We start from the raw sequence: 25,190 nt of genomic DNA, 5'->3' as shown, positions 1-25,190 counted from the left end.
AAGCTAGGCTAAACACGTTCATTACGGACTTCCTTTATGTAATATATTTCGACACGACTGTAGGACAGTAAGGAAGCACATTTCCTAAAATACTGCAGAGGTAGTTTCATAGTCGCAGGTCTCAGAGGGAGAGTCGTACCAGTGTTTCTCCCACAGCAGAGTGACATATCTGCAGTACTATATATACACTATAATAATCTACCTAATTGACACTGTTGGTCAGCATACCTACAGCATACATTCCCCTGAGCTTCACCATCACATTTGTTGTGACAACCATAGAATAATGTGTTTCTGGGTGAGAGAGAAACACCGACCAAACGTGGATATACTGTGAATAAAGCTGCTACGTTTCTGTAAGTACAAAATAGAAGGTGAACACAGTAATGAGCTGCAGGTACTGGCAGAACACACTCAGAAAGAAAGAAGAGCACACACACTTAAATAGCTACCCGGAGAGAATGCAGACAAAACATTTGTACTTGATCCAAATAGTTGTTTGTCTTGCTAGCTGCCAGTAAAATAAGCTGATGACTTGGATGCATCTGGCACCTTATCCTCGAGCTCTACTTCCTGCTGCTTTAAAAGTAAATAGAGAGCTGGCTCAAATAAATAATGTTTTTAAAGCACATTGAATTTGTGCTGAAATATAGTTTATAGATAATAACAGCCCATAATATCACTGTTTTTGGATTTAAATGGATAATTGTTTTCCACCCTGTGAGTGTTATCCTTAGAAACCCTATGACACAGCTGTTACACTTATCTGTACACTTATTTGCACTGGTGGAAGAAGGACTCCAATTACTTACAGTAATTCATGTTTGTAAAGCACTTACTAGCAACCCTAAACAAAAGTGGGATTATTGCCCCAATAATACTTCAACTCTTAATTTAAAGTAACATTATCCAGAGAGACCTTCAAAAGGGGCAACATTTAAAACATGTTTTGCAAGTTTGACATTAACACAGGGAAAGAGGACTGGGAGTGACACTCGCAATCATTTCCACAAACCATTAAGGTTTGTCATAAACATGCAGCAGTATTTGTCTACCAAATGAACAATGAGATCTAATTCAACGCTTGTATAATGCATCTCCACATCATTTCCTGATTAACAAAATCATACGTCACCCTAAATGGCCAGTTGTCTTTAGAGGGGGAAATGTGTGTTAGTGAAGAAAGTGAAGAGAAGGAACATCGATATAGCTCTTAAGGAAACATGGGGATCAGATGTGAGATGAGAGGAGAGGCTCCAAACAAGAGTAGCAAGCGAGGACAAGAGCCATTACTGTTTCAAAGATTAAAGGAGGTAAAGAAGTAAAGGATGTGAGAGAAGAAAAAGAAAAGTGGAGAGGGAGTGCAAGGGAAACAGATGAAAGCAGGAGGTAAGGGGAAAGGTTTTAGAAAGTAGGATGGAAACGTAATGCAGAAACTGGGAGAGAACAGGAGAAACAACATGTGCTGAAGACAACTGAGGAAAGAAGTTGGGGGGAAACGAAAGGGTAAGGCACGTCACGCAATGAAGTGACGCTTTTGAAAGATCTGAGAGCTGTGGTGCGTTACCCTGGCAGTTCTCTGATTATAGAACTCACGCTTAATTATCAGCAGTAGCTTTGTTCAAGGTAATAGAACAAGTTACACAAATATAAAGTAGGCCAGCCTTTTCTGTTCTTTTACTCAGTCCCAGTTACAGTATCTTAACACCAGTTTCATTCTGGGTTTGTGTTTTCAATCTTCCGTCTTAACCTCTGTCCCTCTTCTCTTTGTACTTCCTTTTCTTGATGTCCGTCTCATCTTTAAACCCTTTTAAGCCACCAATGTCTTAATTATATATATATGTATATATTATAGTATATAGACTCTTATTGCACTATTTCACTATTTTTACATTTACTGTTTTTCTGTTTTATTGTGTTGCACTGTTGGAGGAGCCTGTGACCTAAGATTTTCATCGTCATGACTACACTGTAGCTAGGTTCGTATGACTAATAAAAGCCTTGAACCTTGAATTCAGCTCAGCTCCTTCTCTTGTTTTTCATGCTTCCTCCCTTCTCCTTCTCACTCGTCCCCTTCCTCACTTCAAAACATAGCTCCATCCCTAACACCACTGTATTTCTGCAGGGAGTTAGCTTATTTTTTAATGCAGTTAAACCCAAATGTCCCCTTGGCGCTGCCCAGTATCACAATGTATTCTGCTGCTGGTTGACTGTAGCAGCTGAGGGGTTAAGTGCCTTGCTCAAGGACATGTCCAACGGCAGCGAAGAATGAGCCTCACTCGCTTTCTGTCCACTCGGCCATTCATCACCCTCCTTCTCTCCTCCCATCTCTTTATCTGTGAGCATCACCTTCACACACCCTCCGTTCCTCCACCCTCCCTCCATCACCGTCTCTCCTCTCAGCCCTCCCATGCTCCATCACCCTCCTTCCCCACCACCCACTGCTTCTATTATCCCTCCACTGAGCGCTGATGAATGACTGAGTTTGATTTTTGGGGGCGAAAGAGGAGGAGGAGGAGGAGGAGGATGCATCGAGCGAGGGAATTGGAGGGCAAGAGTGGGGAATAGTAAGCGACTTTAAGTTTTGCTTGTAGCTTATGTTGTTATTCAGTGATTTCAAATCTCTGTTAGTCACTTTCAAAAAGCAAAACTACGCCCTTTGGATCACTCAGTGCGCCCGGGCAAAGTTGAATGTGTTTTTAAAGTGTAAAACTTGTAGGCCATAAGATCAGCTTCACTGTTTTGTATTGCTTTTACCACCGGAAATATATATACCAAGTTATCTGCTTTGGTATTCAATTGTTATTGCTTCTTTCATAAAAAACATCAACAAGAAAAGCTATTCTAAACATAAAGGAGACTGTCAACCATCAACTTTAAATAGATGATTCATCTTCAGTTAGTGCTCTTTTCTGAGGAAATACCTGAATAGCTATGCAACTGTCAAAAATAGATCCAGAGCATCTTTTGAAGTCGAAAAATGAAATAATGACTGAAAAAAACACGACTGACGAGAAAAATACCTGATATTTTCTAGTCTGTTGCACTAGTGTGACATGTTACATTAATACATGTAATACATACATTAAAGTAATGATTAATGAGTACAACCAAGATACAAATAGACATCTCAACCTCAACATCCAGTTTTTAAGCAAGTAGCAGTCCACAATATAAAATGATAATTTAGATGTTTTCTTAAAAAAACACCAACATCTGCTACTGGTATTTGTTGTATTCACTCCCCTGCTAAGTTACTGTCGGTTCAGCTGTTAGCAACCAGAACTGAGACACAAAGGGTTAAGCAAATGGACTAAGCTTCAGAGTCACTACCAATTCAATGTGTAATAAAGCAGTATTTTAAGTAAAATGACTACTGCATTTTCACAGTGGATGTGGGTGTTGTACTGAACACATATTTGATGTATTAGCTCTCATTACAGAGGAAGCACTGCATGGCTGGGCATGAAAGCTGCAGAGGACAGGATCGACAGTCAAACAAAACAGAAAAAGAGATACATTTAATTTCCATTTGCTCCTAACCAAGAGCCCAAATCTGCCTTCACATGAACAGAGGAGAGGACGGATGATAAGAGGAAGAAGAGGAAGAAGAGCCTCATTGGTTCTTTTCTGCATCCCTTTTTCCATCCAGCTCCTGTTCAGGTTATAAAAACACACAGAAGAGTACTCACTTCCTGTCCAGAGAGGTAGTAGGCGGCCAGCAGTCCTCCTATGAAACGAATGTTGACCTCAAACACAGACACCTCGGCATTCTGGGAAAACAAGAGCAGAGAGAAGAAAACTCAGTAAGAATTCTTAATCTGTTATTTATGTTTTTATAAAGTGTGTTGGTATCTTCAATGGGAAGTTTTATTTTAACATAAAAATAATACGATCTGCACGGATTGTGTTTCGTTTTGCTCCATTTTTGTGTATCAAGTGGTTTGCACAACCTTTACAAATAATCTGAGACTTAAAAAACAGGTTACCCAACAGTAATAAGAAGAATCAAACGTAATCACTGCTTTACAGCCTTATTAAAAATAACACACATCATTAAATATTATACGGGAAATGTAATTAAGACACCTATGACCTTCTGTCCTCTTTAGTTTTAATAGTCAGCGATTCAGGAAAGTAACAAGGGTTTGCCTTTTGTATCAGACGTGCCTACAATTCAGGAAACCTCTGTAAGCACAGAACAAATATATTTACGCAACGTTATAACATTAATTTTTAGGGAGAATATCAGAAGTGTTATTACACTGACTACTAACATTTAGTGTTGGAATCAAATACGATTTTCTTTGTGTCGTTTTTTATCCAGACTTCAATGCTGATTCACACTTAAAGGTCCCCTATATACTGTTTTTCATCAATATATTATAGGTCTCTCAGATATATACAAAACATGTCTCTGAAGTGTTTGGCTCCAAATACCAAACGGGTCATTGCAGCATTACCCATAATCCCCTCTGTTTCAGCCCTGTTTCCAAAGTGCTGATTCTCTGTCTGTTACTTTAGATGAAAATAAGGAGCCCCTCCCCACGCCCCTCTGAGAGACATTTGGTTAAAAAGAACACAATGGTGCTCTAGTACCTCATTCACACCGGTTCGGAGCTGGAGCTTGAAAAGCACCGGGTTTTCCTGTTCACACCGCAGCGGAGCAGCCTCTTAGCTCCGGAATCCGGTTCGTTTCAAGCACCAAAAAATTGTCCGGCTAGAGCAAAAGCACCACATACGTCGAGGCGGGGGCGGGGGCAGGGGCGGGATCAACTCCTGAACAACAACAAAAAGCCGGCGTTTTATCCAGTTTGTACACAACGATGGAGAAACTTAACAAGCAGCAGTGGTCCACTGAAGAGACCAGCTACCTACTGGGAATCTGGTCTTCCGAAGAGGTACAGAGGAAGCTGGAGCACAATCGGCCATTGTTGTTGTTGTTGTTGTTGTGAGCTGTGAGGAGTTTCCGCGCGGTTTGGCTTTATGAAGCAGGCACGCAAACGGTTACGTCATGACGCAAACGATGACGCAATGACGCAGCACCAGTCGGACTCTGGGCGGTGTGAAAAGAGCCGGAGCTAAACTGAAGAACCGGTTCTGAACCTGAAAAGCTCTAACACGGAGCTTGAACCAGAGTTGCGTTGGTGTGAATGAGGTATGAAAGATATTTGGTTAAAAAGAACACAATGGGGCTCTAGGAGGAGATTCAGGTGATAAGGTGGGGGGGGGGGGGGGGGGGGGTTACCTTGGTTGATGATTGGCTAATGGTTACACAAGCCAAAAAAAATCGTTATGACATCATAAAGTGGCCAAAATCTGATCAGCTCATTTTCAGACAGGTTTTTATAGAAATGGATCAGGACAAAAAGAGAGAGAATCTTTGTTCCTGAAACTTTCAGAGTCTCTTTCCACAGAGGGGACACATGTTGATGTAGAAGAGACATGAAGAGGATTTTGCATAATAGGTCCCCTTTAAGTCACATTTTCCATCACTGCGGAGCTAAGTAGGAGGTTCATGTGGAAAGCATTGAATCTCCAATTGAAATGAATGAAACCAAGTGAAACAATCATTGAGTCAACAGTTCTTTAACCTGCCTACAGTATGAATGTGACTGGCACATATTGTACGAGAGCCTTAAGAGTTTCCTTTAAAGCTTCTAAGCACTTTAAACTAAAGCCAGACATTTCAAGCAATTTAAACGATGAGTGGATAAACACACACACTAGGTCTATGCATATTTCTTCCACTAATTACGCCTGCAGTTGTCACCCTGGCTGTTACTCTGCAGCTTGGGGTGGACGGGGAGAAAGTATGCTGCTGCTCACCCTAGTTTTCTTGTTTACAAAAAGCATAGCCTAATTGGGACTCCTCTCAGCAGTCTGCGTGCTCAGGTCAGCATGCGTCCCTTTACTTTTCTTAAAAACACTAACAGTTACTTTAAGTGTTTTGGGCCACATCATAACTATTCTCTATAGTCAATCCCTAGGTACCATAATGCCGTAAGACTGCACACCATTACAATGTGACCTCGCTCATATATTTTCACATGAGGAGTGAAAACACACAAGAGATGAGGAATTAACCTGCACATCCCTCTAAAGGGCAGCGAGAATTACCTCGGTTCACAGTAAATGCACTCCACAGGGGATACAGAGGGGGAGAGGTGGAAGAACATTGAATGTCTAAAAATGGGACTTATATATAGCACTGTCTGCTGCTGTAGGCTTATGCCACATATCCACATATCCAAATATTTAAGTCATTACCGTAAACTGCATGTATTCTACTGTACAGTGTTCAATTGTACATGTTTTATCTTATTTTCTTATACATTTACATATTGCTGATTTTTACTTGCACCATGACCACTTGTGAGTTAGTGGGGTCTCCATTAGATCGGAAGATTGTGGGTCTGATCCCAGCCCCTGCAGTCAACATGTTGATGTATCTTTGGGCAGGCTACTTAACCCTGAGTTGCTCCCGATTGCCAACAGTGTGTGAATGTTAAAGTCCTTGAGCAAAAGTGGCACAATGCTCTGTATGAATGAGTGACTAATAACTTGTGAAGACTAGATAAAGCGCTCTATAAATACAGTCCATGTACCACTGTATCACTTGCACTATTTGTTATTGCACCATTTTACTGGTTATTTTCTTTATGTTTTAAGTGGAATGCATGTTGCACTGTTACCAGCAACTACGCTGAAGATATTACAAACCTTTGAAACCTTGGAAGAAGTATATTTGACACACTGTTCTGTGCATCTTATGTAACCAGCTGAGGTGTCTGCAGTCTTGAGTCAGGAGCAGGTGTCCACAGACAATATTCATAACATGTTTCGATGCTCAACCGTAACACCCTTCAGTCTCGGGTCAGCGGAGGTACTGCCCTCCCCTCTTAATACATCCTATAGGCTCTTTCTGCCTTATGCCTTTCTACCAGTGTCTAAAGCGGTCATAAATTGTCCTTTAGCTCAGGAAACAGACAGATTTCTTGGCAACCATCCTCCGTCAGGACTATCATTTCCACTCGATCATTTTCACTGTGGACCACAGCCTTATGTCTAGGCGTGGTGTGAAGTGCATCATGTGGAGCTTTCTTCCTACATCTTATCTCAGTGAGTTGTTTAGATGTTGGCCTCATAGCTAGGGCTGCTCAATTATTCGTATTTTAATCGCAATTACGATGTTGGCTTGCAACGATTACGAAAACAACGTAATCGAAATAAAACGATTATTATAATTTTTGTATTGGTTTTTCAGTTGAATTATACTTAAAGTTCAGGGTAATCAACTGTTAAAAACATGCTGTTCAAATGTCTTTTTTCAATAAATGGATGTTTTCAAAGTAAATGGATAATCGTTTTTTAATAATCGTGATATCAATTATTGACCCAAATAATCGAGATTATGATTTTTGCCATAATCGAGCAGCCCTACTCATAGCTGTAACAAATCTGATTCCCTCCTGAAACAAAGGGGACTGTATCAAAGTGGTTTGTGTCAGCTAAAGGAAGACATCAAGAGCGAAGAGCCACGTTGACCTTGAGGTGAAATGATTTTGCACAATGAATGTGTCATGAAACACTCCCCTCAGATCCCATGTGTGCCGTTGTGCTGACAGAGGGACAGACCCTGACTGTAAAAGAGATGAGGTGAAGAATGGCTCTCATCTCAGCAGCTCCACCCACGCTCTTCTCTTTTTGAGTAGACCCCACTTTGTCTGAGACCCCTGAGACGGTATCTCGACCGCTCTTGCCTCTGTAACGAGGTTTTCCCACTGGTTTAAATTATCTGTCTTTTGTTTGTATTTGCTATAAGGTCAAAACCGGTATGCATTTACCTTATAAATATTTTAAATTCTTTCTTCTAATTTAAACACTGGAGCAAATTAGCATATATACCATTAATCAAGTCTCAAATCTTCTCAATAATTAATCCAGTACGCATTTTTTACGCTTCATTATAGCAGAAAAATAATTGTTTTAAGTAGATAATGTTACATTTATTAAAGAAATATATTTATGTAGCAGCAATGGACAGCTTTACAGCAACATCCGTCATTTAAAACATAACCATTTATTAAGTGTTTGCAAACATACATTCCTTTAAAACAGGGGTGTCAAACTCCATTTCATGGTGGGCCACATTAGCGTTAAGATTGCACTCAAAGGGCCGGTTGTAACTTTAAGACTATATAAATATACATATATAAATATATAACATATTAAATAATGTATTATATTACATTATTGCCTCTGCATTGGATTATTATCAGTTCTGGTAATAACTTCTTAAATAACTACGTCTGAAAGCAGAAGTCTAGGGCAAATAATTTAAAGCAAATAATCAACAATTACACCAATTGTATTGTATATTATATTATTTGCAAGCTCTTTCGGGCCACATAAAATGAGGTCAAGGGCCGAATTTGGCCCGCGCGCCTTGACACCCCTGCTTTAAAATAATCAAATGAATGTGAAAAGTTAAAGAGCATGAGGAGGCAAGTAGCGGGGCTGCTAGTCACGGAGAGGATGATGGGTTGAGCCGAGTGATGACGGGATGAAGATATCGTAAAGCTCAAGGCCAGCTTTGTATGGCAGCATCCATCCATCTAACTCCTGTCTGTCAGTCACACTCGTTAGCCGTTTACAGCTGTAGATTAGGAACCCAGGCCAGAACCAATAAAACAGCTCTAATTCAAAAACGCCGGCAGGGAATACCGATGGGAAAGCGATGAATAACATAATGTAGGTTGTGCGACGGTGCATGAGAGCGGCACAAGAATAGAAGTTTAGATTAAAATAAATGGTTTTGTCCTGAAAGTACGAAACAGGAAAGCAGACTCCTTTTATTCTCTTATGTTCTATCACAAGATACAGTAGCTCTTAATGACATGTGTTTGCTCTCCCATGAGAATCCACTTTACAACCTTTTCTATTAATAATATCCACCATTAATATCCACCAGTTCAAACAGAATCTGTCAAAACATCTTTAAACATTTACTTTGTATGCAGGACCTGCCATGGATACTTCCAGTTTTTTATTCCACTCCACTGTCACTACTGTTAAAGTACCTTTGGTGTCAGACTGTCAGGAATAATGTGGTTAATATACGGTAAAGTGTGGCCTAGTCTTTCAAGTTCTAGTTATTAATTGTGGTGATCTATCAAATAAAGCCTATCCTCTTTCAACTCACCACGACATGTGTGTGTACAGTAGATAATGTACACTTAATTACTCAATAGAAAAGAGCAATTTTGATAACCAACCAAACATGTTGATTTTGTTTTGAAGGTCACCTATTATGCAAAATCCACTTGTTCATGTCTTTTATCGTATAAACATCAACATGTGTCCCCTCTGTGTAAAAAGATTTGGCTTGTGTAACCATTAGCCAATCACCAACCAAGGTAACCCCCCCCCCCCCCCCCCCCACCTTATCACCTGCATCTCCTCCTAGAGCACCATTGTGTTCTTTTTAACCAAATATCTCTCAGAGGGGCGTGGGGAGGGGCTCCTTATTTTCATCTAAAGTAACAGACAGAGGGTGTTTCTCAATGTCGAGGACCCCGCACATCAGACGACTAGGTATCACTCAAGATGAACGGAGAACACAGGAGACAGACATCAGACACCCCTTGCATGGCCACGTAGCACCCCCACGCAGGCTCCGATCCAGAGCCAGTTTTGTGCAGACAGTCCGGCCCCTCCAGACAACCAGACAAGAAGCAAGGACCAACATCTGGGAAGATGAATGGCAAAGAAATGACACACGAGCTCTTGAATGGCTGGACAGAGAAATCACACCAACGGAAAGCCTCGCTAGTGGCCACGACCTTGGCTGGACAACCTGGAAGTCACTTAATAGACTGCGTGTGGAACAGGGGAGGTGCAAAGCACTGATGAAAGTGTGGTACTACACCACAGAAGACACGTGCAGCTGTGGATCAGTGCAGACAATGTCCCACCTACTGGAATGTGCCGATGCCCCCCGGTGCAGTCCAGAAGACCTGGCAGAACCTACCCCATCAGCTGTGGCCTGTGCCCGATACTGGCAGAACGACATCTGAGATTGCTACGGACTCGAAGAAGAATGTCGAGTAAAGCTGCTCCAGAGCCACTATTTCAAGCATACTACGTCATCGAGTGCCGCCAAAGGACTGTTCCAATGTCCAGCATACTTGGAATTCTACCGAGGCCGGCGTACTTCGTAGCGGGAAATTTCGAGGCTGCACATGTGTAGACTCCGCGGTCTTAAAATCCCCACAATGCTTTGCGCACGGACCGATTTCCAAATCTTTGGCGGAAATCACGCTCCATTTAAGGCGGGGCCATCATATGACGCACACCTGTTCCACAATTCTTCGTTTTCCGAGGCTAGGAAGGATTCTTGCCTCGCTTCTGAAGCAAGTGACTCGGAAGACATGTGCTACCAAGCAAGCGTCCTCGACATTGAGAAACACCCAGTGAATCAGCACTTTTGAAACAGGGTTGAGACAGAGGGGATTATGGGATGCTACAATGAAGTGTTTGGTACTTCGAGCCAAACACTTCAGACATGTTTTGTATATATCTGAGACCTATAACATATTGATGTAAAACAGTATAATATGGGACCTTTAAAGAATACATATAAAAAACTGACCTCATTGGCTGTGCTAAAAATGTCAGATGTATCTTGGTACCCTCACACCACACAATGTAACTCCACCTTCGTTCCAACATTAATGAGACGCCTATTTCTCCTAATTCCGACTGTATGTTACGTAACAGTGAGAAACTTAAATTAAAATATTAGTAGCGCTCTCAGCACTCTTGAATCATCCTTTATATCATCTTCATTTAGACGGTCGTAAAGAATACTTGCAGCTTCTACATGCACTTGAACCTGCTTTCTTATACCCAGCAAAGAAGTTAAGGTACATTATATTAAAAAACTCAACATACATCCATCTTTGATTCAGCTGTATAAGTCCCTTCCCTTTCATACCGTGCATCTGGGCTGTATTTCCACTGCAGACAAATATATTGTTCGACAAGGGAAACAAACATACATCTATATATGACATCCACTATTTTCTTTATTTGTTTTCCTTCACAGTATGTGGTTTGTTTCTGTTTGTGCAAATATGAAGTGTAACACAAGGTGAGGCTCAAATAAGTGATGGCAGTCCTTGAAGTTTGAAGGGAATCAACTGAAAAACATGTCATCCACACAGCCAGACAAAAAGATGACAAGATGGAGGAACACACAGAGCTGAGGAAGTCAATGTCGAATGTCTTCCTCCTTCAGCAGAAAGCCATAAGGGGGATGTTGGAAAGGTTAGGAGAGGGGGCGTTAAATCAAGACAAACTTGACAGATTTCACCGCAAAAGACCAAAAAGGCTTGTCAACGTCATGACAAATTACAGCAGAATATTATTCATGAGGCCGATTATTTGCCTCTTATGTCTGAAAGAACACAATGTCACGATGTTGTTGAACTAATACAAACAATTTGAATAAGGAACTCCTTTCTCCTCTCTGATTAAATCTAATCAAGCTTGGCTGGAACGTACTTTTTAACAGCTAGCGCTAATTTATCTATCCATCTCTGCAAATCAAATACTCAATTTAACCAGGGTTATTAATGCTGCAGTTAACAGGGTGCATTAATGTGGTGGATCTTTGGACCTCACGCCGACACATCTATCATGTGAGGGGCCGGCTGCAGTGCGGGGGCCCAGCAGGACACTGGAGACTCAAACAATGACTCACTGCTTGGCTCGACCTGACATGGCAGCTATTTAATCATTCATTAGTGGTGTGCCTGCTGGATGTGGGGCTGGCAGGTGCGGGATGCAGGGATGGTGTTACACACACATGAGGAAAGTGTGCATACATTTGTTGAAAGCATGCGAGAGCCATAGCATTATGATTTTATGTCAAAAAGGAGAGTAATGGAAAGTAGAAAACATGCACTTTATTGCAGTAATGTAAGATGGAGGCAAGTGAAGTTATGTCAAGACACACACACACACACACACACACACACACGACACACACACACCACACACACACACACACACACACACACACACACACACACACACACACACACACACACACACACACACACACACACACACACACACACACACACACACACACACACACACACACACACACACACACACACACACACACACACACACACACACACACACACACACACACACACACACACACACACACACACACACACACACTTACTGTAGGAAAGGTTTCGCACATTCGCTTTAATAAAGGTCTTAAATCTCACTGTGAATTTACTCCATATACTAACATTTGAGCTCCGAGTCTTTATCATTGATTAGAAGTCAAAGGGGTCTAGGAAGACAAGTGGCATTTACTTAGTTTGTGCACATACCATTTTATTTTGCAGTGTGGAATTCATAGACATTATAGGTGCTTCCACTTGGTTTTGTATCCAAGAAAATGTGGTTCGGATGCAGTTATCTTGGTTCATAAACATGCCTGCTTGCTGAACATTAGGTGGTAATATGTGTACTGTCTATCTCCCGACAGTATGGGTGGAATCAAGATGGACGGAAACAACTCCTAGTTTTGATGATTTAATCAAATCTAAATAGGTTGTTAACCTTAGAAGAAAAAGGACAACAACAATACACCAATTAGGATCACACATAACCCATACACATTAAATCACATTCAATATAATAATCACACTTACTAGTGGCCTCTCCTGATTCCTCAATCTCAATGACGTTAATTTATGTATCCCCTCACATTATACATTATACACATCAATAAACCCCGAGAATCTCCATCCAGATTTAAAGTCACACTCACATAAACTGAACCCCATTAATTGAACCCTCATACACCCAGTACAAACCATGAATTTACAGCACAATTGTCTCATCAGTCTCTGTTGGAGTAATATGTTCCTAGATCTTGGCAATTGAGATGAGTACAATGTTAACTTGAAGTCAAAAATACAATTATAAGCAGAAGGAATCATCATTGAAAGGAAGTGTGACAGTGTCAACCTCTCAGTATTTAGACATGCCGATTTTAAGATATACCAAAGATGTTCATGGTTGTAAAATACAAGCTAATAATGTAAAAAGGGGCCGAACATGCTCACTATAAAAGGTCAAACTGGCTCTGACAAACACACACTCAGCAGCAGTTAAGGTCAGTGTCACGTTAGACAACTAACCGTCACACAAGCATGCATAGGAGAGTGATTAAACGTGACTAAGAGTGATGTCTTTAATCTCCTGCATGTAAATCCAGGCCATGGCCTTATTCCTTCCTCAGAGCTCTGAGCAGAGAAGCTGGGTGTGGCTGCAGACTCTGGGTTGAACACATCTTTGATTTTCACAAGAGCCAAGCTTAATAACACTTCTGCTGCCAATTATCCACCAAGCCACTGCAGGCTCCAAAAGTATTGCTACCTTTGAGCCAGGGTATTACCTGAGCAAAAAGGTTAACCATGCCATGGCCGTACAGCTGAGATCAGCCCCAGCTAGCTCTACATTTCATGAATGTTACAGTAGGGGGAGGCTAATTCCTGAATCATTTGCCTAAAGCATGCATTCAGGTATAAAGGCATTAAACCAGGCTGTTAATGAAAACATAGCGACACACCTCCCTCCTCCTCTCGCTGGTTAACAAGAGCTTCAAGTCTCATCCTCTCCTCTCCTCCTCCCCCTAATCTTCTCTCTCCATCCCCCTCCTGTGTAACCAGAGAGGGTCTCATTTTCTCTCTTCTGTCTAAATCTGAGTAATACTCAATTCACTCAACACATTTGCAATTTCGCCTTATTTTCTCATATTCATGTCTTTGTTATTGCATTTGTAAAAACAACTCACCTTGTTTTTTGAGGCTGCTCCTGAAGGTTTTTCGATATCATTGCAGTAGAAAACATACTTTAATGTGAACACTTTTTTTTAAAGAACCAACATGTTCCCATCAGGTGAATTTGTTGAATTTATTTTCTATCTGCATTGCAGTATATTACTTTTTTTGGGGGTTTGATATCTACATGACTTGTAAAGCTCCTCACAAATTACCGGCGCTGTCTCTTTCTCATTACAACTCATTTAAAATGTATCTCACACACTTACACACAGCATGGATGTATTTTAAGATTCATCGTGACTTCCAAAAGTGCACACAAGTTTCAGGTTCATTATAAGGGAAGATTTTTCCTGTTAACGATCAAGTTAGGAAGTTTTATGCCGTGCAAAGAGTAAGTTCAGTTTCGTCATTATCCTTGCGCTGCTTTTTTTAATATATATTTTTTTTTACTGGAAATGGCCTTTTTACGAGCTACTAGCAAAGGATTTGGGGTAAAGTGTGGTGAAAAGAAGGGAGTCAGATGAGGTTGTACAGTACACTTGGGTACACTTGGGTGGTGCAATAAATGTGCTTAATTTCCACTAAACCCTTACTGCACTCCTCAGCACTTAAACAAGACTACACTAAATTGTAAAAGCACAAATGTATTGGCCTCAATATGTACGTTAAATGCCAAAAGTACTAATTTTGCAGAATGATATATATATTAAATAGTTGGATTATAATTATTGATGCATTAATATGTTTATCACTTTAACTTTGCAGCTTGTAGCGGTGAAGCAATTTTTAAAAAAAATCGTATATACAGCAAGGTAGCTGTTGACTTTACCATGGGATCAAGAACGTCTTATCTTTAGATAGAGATTTGTGCAGTGGTGTGATTTTAACCATCTTGTGCTGAATGTGAAGAAGACTGAGGAGATGGCGTGGAACCCGAAGGCAGTGGGTGACCTTAGCCCGGTGGTTATCCACAATGAACCCATAACTCAGGTCAGCTCCTATAAGTACCTTGGTTTCCATCTAGATAATACACTCAGCTGGAAGGCGCATGTTCAAGGTCTGTGCTCTAGACTTCAACAGCAGTTGTACTTTCTGCGCCGACTCCGGGCTTTCGGAGTCGACCAGAAGTTCATGTTACTGTTCTATCATGCAGTGTTGGAGAGCATCATTAGGTATGGTATTACTGCCTGGTACGGTAACTTGACAGTGCAGTCAAAGTCAGATCGCTCGCCTGGTACAGACTGCTATGAAAATTATGGGGGTTAAAAAACACCCATGTCTCCAAAACATATACGAGCATTCCATTATCAGAGAGGCAAAAAGGGGTTCAGGGTTCCCAAGAGCAGGCTGAACCGCTATAAGCACTCATTCCTACCTATGTCCATTAAGCTTCTTAACATTCACATGAAATGTAATTAAATGTACTTTTTAAATGTTGGCCATGAGGGTTGTGCAATAGGTCGCCATTGTCAGTGTGTGCGTCTGTGTATTGTGTTTGTTCAAACGGTGTATGACTGATGTATGCGGAACTGCAGGACGGAGTCCAGAACAAATGTCCTTACGGGGACAATAAAGTATATCGTATCGTATCTTAAAGAGGCCTGATTATCTCAAAATGGTCTCCAGTTCAAATTATTCCAACTTTGACACTTTCAAAGCTCAACCAATCAGATGACACTGGTTGTCGCGGCACAAGCTAGCAGAGGCGGTAACCACAGAAACGAAAAACACAACTGGTTGTTTTCACCTCAAATTCGTGGCCAACATCGCGGCAATCAAAGACAAGATCACGTATCGTGTGAATGCAGCAACACGTCACATGAAAGACGGGGACATGCAAATGAATGGCACTTCTGAGTAACCCATCCTGTTCTGATAATAACACTGTACTGTATGGCATGTCTGGCTAAGACAATAAGTGATAACATAATAATAATAGAGCAGTGTGCAAAGGTTCCCTCTCTTTCTCCCAGTCTGTCTTCACGGCTGATCTTGCTTCCTCCATCTCTTTCCTGGTCCATCCATCCAAACCTCCTCAGTCTGTAATGAATCTTCACAGGTCTTCCTTCCTTGTCGATGTCTCCTCCTTCACACTTCTCTTGCCGTCTCCTCTGTTCTCTATCCTCCATCCAATCTAAGCCTCACTCTTCTCCTCTTCCTCCACCAATCCCTCCCTACCGCTCTTTCTGCTGCTCTACCACAGTGATCCCGAGGTTAATTAGCCCTCCAAGTGTCACAATGTGAGATCCTCTCTGCCTACCTGCTTGCTGCCCTGTGATTACCTCAGTGGGAGGAATACAAAGCTTTAGGAGTCAGGCGTGGGAGCAGGCAGAGAGTAAGAGAAATAGAGGAGGTGGTGCAAGGAGGAAGCATGGACAGAATAATGATTTCAAGTGACATTTATGGGAGAAAGGGGGAATAAAGGAGGGAGGACAGACAAGTTGGAATAGGGGAGCAGATAGAAAAGGAAAAACAATATAAGAGTAAATAGGAGAGGAGGATAGTAAGAGGAAAGAAGAGGGAGTGAGAAATATGTCAGAAGGATGGATAAATGTGAGTAAACCAATTGGACGATAGAAAGAAAGAATACATGGCAGTGGAGAAAGAGACAAATTGGTATCAATTTAGAGAATGATGGATGAGTAAATAAAGACAGCTAGTGAATGGATGAAAGAAACGGTGAAGGGCAAGAAATAAATGAAAACGACCGAGAACTAAGAAGGGAATATAGCAAGTATAAAGGGAAAACTATGAGGATAGACGGAGGGTTGAAAGATAAAAAGAAGCAATAGGCATTGCAGATGATGGATAGAGGGACAGATACAAGTGTCCAATGCAATAAAAGAGGGGGAGATTGAAGGCAATAAAGCGGTAATGTCCAGAGACTACAAAGAGGTTATAGATGAAAAGATTTACAGTGAAAAGAGGGAAGGAGGAACAAGATAAAAGGTAAGACAGGGGATGTGGGAATCAGCAGGAAACACAGTTTAAACATAACAGGAGGGAAAAGAGGGGGTGGGGTTGATTGACAGAAAGAAGGGAGGAGGTAATGACACATGGGGATGATTTAGAGAAATATATGAGGAGATGGGAAAATCTGATGGAAAAGAAAGGAGGTTGTTAACGGAGATTTAGAGGAGGGAGGAAATGGACAGAAACAAAGGTGAAGGATGATAGTAATGACGAGGCAGTGTTATTTCTGTTTTCCATTGATAACAACCCTCTTGATTGTCTTGAGCAACAGCAGGTGTTCCAACCGTGAGGAAACTTGATATTGCTGGAAATATGTATATCTTTTATTATTTTTAATAACTCACCACTCCAAAGTCCAGATTCTGTTCGATCCACTCCTGGCCGTCCTTGAACTCGTCGTGCAGACCCATGATGTAGAGGCTGTCCAACGCGTCCACAATGGTCGCCCCCAGCTGGGAATTGCCTGCACGAGACACACAATAAAACTGATTGATTAATTTATCCAGTCACGCACTAACTAATATTCTTTATGCAAAACCTTGGTCCTCTGGGAATTAGGAGTAGGAAAACTAATATCAAAACACAATGGGTTTAATCGTGAGGGGGAAAGTAGGAATAATAAATTACTCTGATGAATTTGAATATATTCAATTCAAACTTTTCTGCATGCAAACACATGAAGGAACTGCAAAGTCCATGGAAACAGATGCAAATGGTGCTCAGGCAAACACTGAGGGAATCAATTCATGTGGCTAATCAGGTTGAGTCAGATGAGTCTGAACACTTTGGAGAGATTGGAGAAAATGTTATCGAAATGGAAATATGAACCAAGCGCAAAAATGTTGTAAAGTCTAAATATGTAAGAAAGATATCATTCTGAATTAAAGGTCCCATGTCATGCTTTTCTGGTTATCACCCGTCCCCTTGTGTGTTATCAAGATTTTTCTGCATGTAAACGGTCTGCAGAGTCACAAACCCTCAAAGTACAACCTGTAGGGAGTAAAACTCTAACACAGAAAAGACCTGTCTATGCTGCCCCAGAACGCCTCGTTGGAGATTTCTCTTTTTCATTTGGTGCTTCCGGGAACCAAGTGACGTAACGACGACCCCATGGACCAATTGGACCAATCCGCGGAGCCGTTACATGTATTATTCCTCACACACACTCACTCAATCTTTTCTCAGCTGCAGCTCCGCCGATTTCTCCTCCCTGAGACGGCGGGACGCGGCGAGGCTGTGAGTCGGTGTGTGAGCACACACAAACTCCCAGCCAGGCTGCGGGTGTGTGTGTGTTTCGGGCTGGGTTTCGCTGTGTCGCAGACAGCCACTGGGCTCATAGGGAGGGGGGCAGGACCTCCAACAAGCCGTTTAGGACAGAGAGTGAATACACATACTATACAGAGATGCTGTTTGAGAAACCAATGTGAGTTTGGAACAGTGAACAATATAAATCTATTCTAGTCGACCTCAACAATGGAATTATGATCGGTAGAAATGGCCATGACGTGGGACCTTTAAGTATTGTTCTGCTTCCTATAACATACTATCCAGGCCAACTAGTAATCTACAGACTTAATAAATAAATCCATGTTTGGTACAAGATCCATACATTTTAATGTATTTTTGTATGATAATGTTAAAAAGTTTCAACAATGGTCCTTCACTTTTATACCGCAAATCATATCGCAATTGTAAGAACAATACAAAAAAATAACACAATTCGTGTTTTTTTCAAATCATGCTTAATCACAAATGTGTTATTTTTTCTTACACATTCATTCCCTTCATATTTCAGATTCTTCCACTCTCTCATAACATGCCACTATTTCTTCCTCCCCAATCCTCTTTGGCTATATAAAGGATGATAATACACACTATGTGTTGAGATGCTTCATTAAGTTACAGCTGAGCAGAAAATCACTCCTCTCCTCTTCCTAAGCATCTATCCAATGCTCTCAGTATCCCCAGCAGAGAGCTGGAGAACGAGCAGAGCGGCGTGAGTGTGAAGCAAGAACCAGATAGAAATAGAAATACAGAGAAGAAGAAAGCACTAGAAGTAAGAAGCCAACAAAAAAGAAAGGACATAACCATTGACCTTGCAAATAGTTGCAAGCGTCTTTGAGTTTCCTGAAAAGCGCTATACAAGTCTCATGATGTATTATTATTATTATTGAGAGTAGCAAAGCACGGCTAGCAAAGAGACAAAAAAAGATAGAGAAATATAAGGAAGACAAAACTGGTAATGCTAACTATCATTTAAGCAGTTTACAAAATCATATGAACAGGAGAATTCAAAATCTTACTAAGCCCTTCTCTGCGTGCTCCAGATTTCAATACGCCAATATCTCTTGATGCAATCTTAATGTGTACGTTGTGGGGGTAGCTATACAACGGCAAAGAAAAGCTTATATTGACATGCAGCAAAGACTCAATTGCCCTTGGAAAAAACACCCAAACGTCACTGAGCATGTGCGGTGCCCTCCAGGTGTGTATCTGTTGGCTCAGGGTTGAACTGAATATCTGAATGATGTTAAACCTCCACTAACTTGATCTGTGATCAGTGGGAATCCCACCGTTGTTGTGTCTCAACTAAACTGCTCTTCCCCTTGATTACAGTAATCTGTGCTCGACACAATTAGGTCAGTCTCATTCAAGAAAAAAAAGAAATCAAGCTGGAGATAAAAGATCAAATGGAGATAAAATATCAAAGGAGTCATATCATCGTGAAACTCAAATGATCTTCATTCGCTTGAGATGCATTGCTGTGTATCATACACCTAAAAACTGTGATGATCTCATATACCAACGCAGCTCTCGGTCAATACGATGGAGAATTACATTGTTGGCTAAATACAGGAGCTGTTGTTTCTCTACTATTGATCAATCACCCCATAAACCCCTTCAACTATATTAGCTATTATGTGCACCGAAGAAATATAATGCTACTTATTGAATCTTTAAAAAGGTTGCAATTGATCAAGTGTTGGTTCTTATCACTGCTGTTGTTCCACTATTAATTCATCATTTTAAATGATCACAGCTAACTCCCTGGCTCCAGTTTGAGGCTGTGATCTCCTGATAATACACAGTTGTTTATGTTGTGCTTTAAAAACAAATACAGGGTTTGAGTGTATCGTCAGTATCGCATGCCCTTGTGGTAAGGCGAGGCAAGTTTATTTATATAGCACCTTTCAACACAAGGCAACTCAAGGTGCTTTACAAAAATGAAAGACATTCAGACAAAGGCATTTAAAATCAGTAAAAGATAATAAAAGAAACATTAAAAGAAAAAACACATGAATAAAAAGTTACAGTGCATTAAGATATGAATATTTCACACAGAAGTTCCACTTTACTGATGAACACAACGGTAGGGGATTTAAGAATTGTAATTACAAACGGGGAACACACAGGTCAGTCAGTCCTTGTCCTTTGGCCTGGCCAGTTTATTTTTAATCCATATTGTTTTCTACTTTCCTTTAGTTGGGTTGGTGCCCAAAAGCTCTCAAGGGATGGCTCTGAATAAGGCTCCTGCTGAAGAGAATACCACTTAATCCCCAAATTACCATTATATATTAAGAGTCTTGCTAACAAAATCAATCATTAAATAAAGATATGTTCTTGTTTTTACTGCAGCTGTCGTGACAATCAGGAATGTTACCTAAAATGATCATAACTAAATAATTTAAGATCAGTTTGAACCTTTTGCAAGAACAGTACAAGTGTTGCGCTACAGCACCCAGCTAAAGCCACCTTTTCACGTCATGTCCCCACTGTTGGAGTTCTTTGCACTTTTAGCACCGTTAGCTAGCTGGTAGCTCAGCAAGCACCTTGTTATGCTACGAATTCGATTGAGAATTAATTTCAGTGCTCGAGGCAGGCAAACTGTATTGTTATTAAATACTAGGATTTATGCTAATCATTTATTATGTTGTCTTGTTGTACTTTTAAGCAAAATGTGGGTATCATTGCATCATAGACTGACAACAAACCTTTGTGTTTTAATTCTTATATCATAAATAGTTGGATTTCCGTTTTAATGTAAAATATGTTTTGATGTACTTGCATTAACACAAACCCAGACAAAACATCTTTAAGACAAATAAGTAAATCTCTTCCTTGAATTGTAAAATAATTCGGCATGATTTTCCTAGATCTCATCAGATGATCTAAATCCAACTCTCCTGCTGTTAGCTCCATTTGTTTGGCTTCAATGAGCATTTATAACACGTCAGTGGCCAAAGTCAGTGGCACTGCCCCAAATCCTTCTCAATTTCATATCACCAGCAGTGTGTCCTGCTCGAGTTCCTGAGCCTCCCCACTATCCCTCCTCATCTTTGGGTCCATTGAAAAGCAGAGTCTGGCTCCACGCAGGAGCTGCAGCGTTATTATCACTATAGACAGGGACCTCTAAATCACACTAGAAATACTCTGCAGTCGGTCAGGCTGATAGCAGGACGCCCGGCATCCCGACAGATTGGCCCGACTGTTGGTGGAGCGGTGCCCCCTCTGCTGCACCACAACCACACACACCCCCCCCCCCCTCCTTCTGTCACTTTCTTCACCCGCAGGTACGCTGCAGGCCGACCCAGCAACGTGACACCATTCAGGCAGACATAGTCGCATGTCAAAGTTCTTAAGATGGAGAATCTTCCATTGATCTCAAGGTTTTGTGTAACAGCTCCTGAATGCATTTAGTCCTCTGTGTTCATGACAATAATACACCAGAGATGTGATGTTGACATTGTGGTAGAAAATATTGGGGGAAAGTATTTAGTAGTTTGAGACCCTTATCTTTTATTTGCTCAACTCCATTAGTGCATTCTCGCGGGCAAAGCTATCACAATAAACAAAAACCTTTCTCTTGTTATGGCTGAGACTGTGTACAATATAATCCAATGAAGTAGTATTTCATCACTCACACTTTATAGGTTGATATGTTTATTTTTGAATGCTTTCAACTGATTAAGCCTAAAAGACTACAGTACACAATAAAAGGAAGAACTGAAAGTATATCCGATAAAGTATTTAAGATAAGATGCAACTTAAAGGTAAAGAAAGCAAAGCATATTCATATCATCCTTAGTTCAGCTGCATTTACAATACAGTTGTGTAGCTGAATTCCTTTTTTCTTCCATGTATTACTTAATGCATGTTATGTTATTTAGGGTATTGTTAGGCTTGTCACCTACAAATATTACATTTAGACTAGAGACATGTTTTTTTCTTTACTTAACTGCGAGAGAAAAGAAAATGAAAGACCTAAAGCATATTCAATTTAAATGTCAAGTAAAAGCTATCCTTGGGAATAACTGCAAATTGTAGTTCTTTCTAAAAAAACATAAACTAATTCAAGGTTGTGGTTCATCCTTCTATTAGTATTCAACCTTTCTAGCTGTTACAAATTACCCAGTGAACTTTGGTTCTCATTTATTTCTCAACGGCCCCAATGTTTTATTTCACCTACAATTTCAAAGCAGGAGAGAAACTTAATTTGCAGTTTTCTTGAGTTTCAGTCTCTGATGTTGGTTTGGTTTTCCCAACCTTGAGAAGTTCAGCTCACTTTAATGTTTGGAAATAACCTTGTGATCACACCTCTGCTAATCGCCCCCTTTCTGCTCCATCTTTTCATCTGCCCCGCCTTTTATAGCTAACCATCTGTTTGTTCTCATGTATCACTGTCTTGCTGTGTTTTTTCTAATCTTTCTGCTATTCTCTATTCAAACCCTGGTGCACAAATACTCCTTTCACCCTTTTGAATGTGCATTTCTTTGTTGCTGTGTATTCTCCCATTGCCAGAGCTTTGTTCCCCTGGCGAGACTCTGCCTTTACCTGTCTTCAGTTTTCATACCTGGTCTCTTATTGTTTCACCGTCCTTGTAAACACAACACTGTCTGTTGCTGTTGGTTTCCACCATCATCCATGCATCCGATTGCCTTCAGCCCTTTCATACAACTGCATCCAATGAAGCTAAATTGGCACTCCCCAAAGGTGGAATTAGGGTTGCCAAGCATCGCTGCTTATCGAGACAAATTGGCCAGGATGAGGTTTATTTATTGTTTATTATCACCACTGCCTCATGCGCACACACACAGCCAAGCTCAGCTCAAATCTCATTATTTACATACATACAAATTCACTCCTTTTCCCTGTGATTGCACTCACACCTTCTTCCTCATCTCTCACACACTCTGACTTCCTCTCTCCGTTTATCACAACCTAACACACCCTTTTTCCTCCCTTCCCCTCCTCCACCACCATCTCTCTCACTCTGTTCGGGTTTCATTAGACGACACAGCTCTCTATGAATTCACACGAGGCAGGAAAACGTGATGTCACTATTCTCTCTTCAGTCTTGTAAACTGTCAGGTGCGTGAAATGGAGAGTTCAGGTGTGTGTGGATCTGTCAGAGGAGATGGTGATGTATGTGTGTTTAGTCTATGCATGTTGTCGTTTGTTTTTTGTGCTTGAAGTAGACATGTGTGCTTGCCTTGTGTGTGAGCGAGGAAGAGAGAAAGAGCTTTTCTCAGCAGGAAGAGATTCAGACGCCTGGCAGGAGGGAAACATTTCTCTTGCCAAAAATACTGATTTCCAGAACTCCATCTCTCGTATCCACTTTTCACCTCACTGAATTTTTTATTCAAACTCCTCGTCCATCCCATCTGGTCGTTACTCTTGAGCTCTTTCCAATGCCCTCTACACAACCTCTTGCACCGGCCTCTCCAACATTTACTACTTGTCCTTCTGCCTACAGTCTGTAACATGCAATACAACTATAACTGTAAAGATGAGCCGAGATTCTGCAGGGAAAAAAAACCCACTGGATAAGTTGAGAATACTTAATAGTCCAGAGGCAATTCAAAGTTTTTAACAGACACTACAGGAAAGCAGTTTGAATTAAATAAGGTCCAGATTAAACAGGACATTGTATTTTGCAAAAGGCACTGCTATTGATTTCTTTTTAGTACTGTGACCGACAGAAATGAAATTGTATATACCTCTATTACATTGAAAATCATTAACACAAATGTATATCTCATAAGCTGAGCAAATAAAACTAAAACGATTAGACACGGCTAGATACCCCTAAAAGTAAGTACGAAAATACAATATTTAGTCATTTAGGTGAAGTGTTTATTCAATTAGATGTGATTTATGACACGGTGTTCATTATCATCCTCTGAACTTCAGCTGCCTGGTTTCTCTGCCAACTCTTACTTTGTAAAACAGACATGTGTAAGAAAACTTAATCCGGTGACAAGACCAGCTATCACATTCATATATCAGTTGGGCTCCAACATCAAAACAATGTTTATCAGGAGAACCTTTTCACCTTTGGTGATGAAAGAGTACTAACACTTTGCTGTCACAGTCTGCGGCACAGTTTTCTATAAATGGTTTTGCAATCTTTCCCTCCTCTGTTGCTGCGGGTCCACCGTGGCATTTCAGACCATTTGGTAATGAGCCCAGCAGCGATAAACAGAGCCAATTCAGACCCGTCTGGCTGGCAGAGGACAACTGGTTACCAACTTATTTGGCATCAGACCCAAACATTCGTTTTTTTAGCTGGTCAGACGAGCTTTTAGCCGAGCTCCCTGAATAAACCCCAGCCTGAGTGCCAAAGGGCCTCAATCTGCACTGTATTACTAGTCATTAGATGGCATTCACTTCTTTGTGCAAAGCAAAGCAAATCTGAGCATTTTGGTTCCCTTGCATCATTTTAAAGCTCGGATAGATGAAATGTTATTAGATCTCTGTCATTGTGAATAGGTTGCTAATGTATACCCCTGTAATTATGTTGTATTGATGTCCTTTTTGCTTTCTGTTGTTTTTATGTGTAACCAATGTGCTGCAGGTCTCCCTTGAAAAAGAGATGGTTGATCTCAATGGGATTTTCACCTGGTTAAATAAAGGCTACAAACAAACAAAGGAAAAACAGCATTTCAGCAAACTGCGACACGTGTAGCATGTGTTAAAGCTATGTTTAAGGACTATTCTTTTTTTATTTTTATATAAATGGTTTTAGCATAGAAAGAAATCTAATTGAATTTCAGCACAACATGTGTTCGTAGGACTAAATGATATACAATATGTCCAACTGAATGCCAGCACTATAGGCCAAGCTGGGATTAGACTGCCTCACACAGCATGGATCCACAGGCTGTAAGGAGGACTACGTATAAATCCCTATGATACTCATGCAACAGATGTACAGGGAGGCATATACTGCATCTTATAAAACGGACAAGTCAAATCAAGCAATCTGATTGGTTCTTAGCCGTGATATAATGAGCGTATATCACTGGTAGAATTGTAGTTACTTTTCACAACAAGTCA

At 40.8% G+C, this 25,190-nt stretch overlaps 1 protein-coding gene across 1 annotated transcript in view; it reads right to left on the bottom strand.

Moving 5' to 3' along the window:
* Window positions 1-25,190, bottom strand: part of man1a2 (mannosidase, alpha, class 1A, member 2) — a 139,158-nt gene that overhangs the window by 54,056 nt on the left and 59,912 nt on the right. The window contains exons 5-6 of the mRNA XM_034198005.1: window positions 17,198-17,316; window positions 3,693-3,773 (exon numbers count right to left, since the gene is read on the bottom strand). Coding sequence (XP_034053896.1) covers window positions 3,693-3,773; window positions 17,198-17,316 — 200 coding nt within the window. The remainder of the gene's footprint in view (window positions 1-3,692; window positions 3,774-17,197; window positions 17,317-25,190) is intronic.

This window comes from Gymnodraco acuticeps, unplaced genomic scaffold (genome assembly GCF_902827175.1).
Source record: "Gymnodraco acuticeps unplaced genomic scaffold, fGymAcu1.1, whole genome shotgun sequence".
NCBI lineage: Eukaryota > Metazoa > Chordata > Actinopteri > Perciformes > Bathydraconidae > Gymnodraco > Gymnodraco acuticeps.
This window is presented reverse-complemented; position numbering and strand designations above follow the sequence as displayed.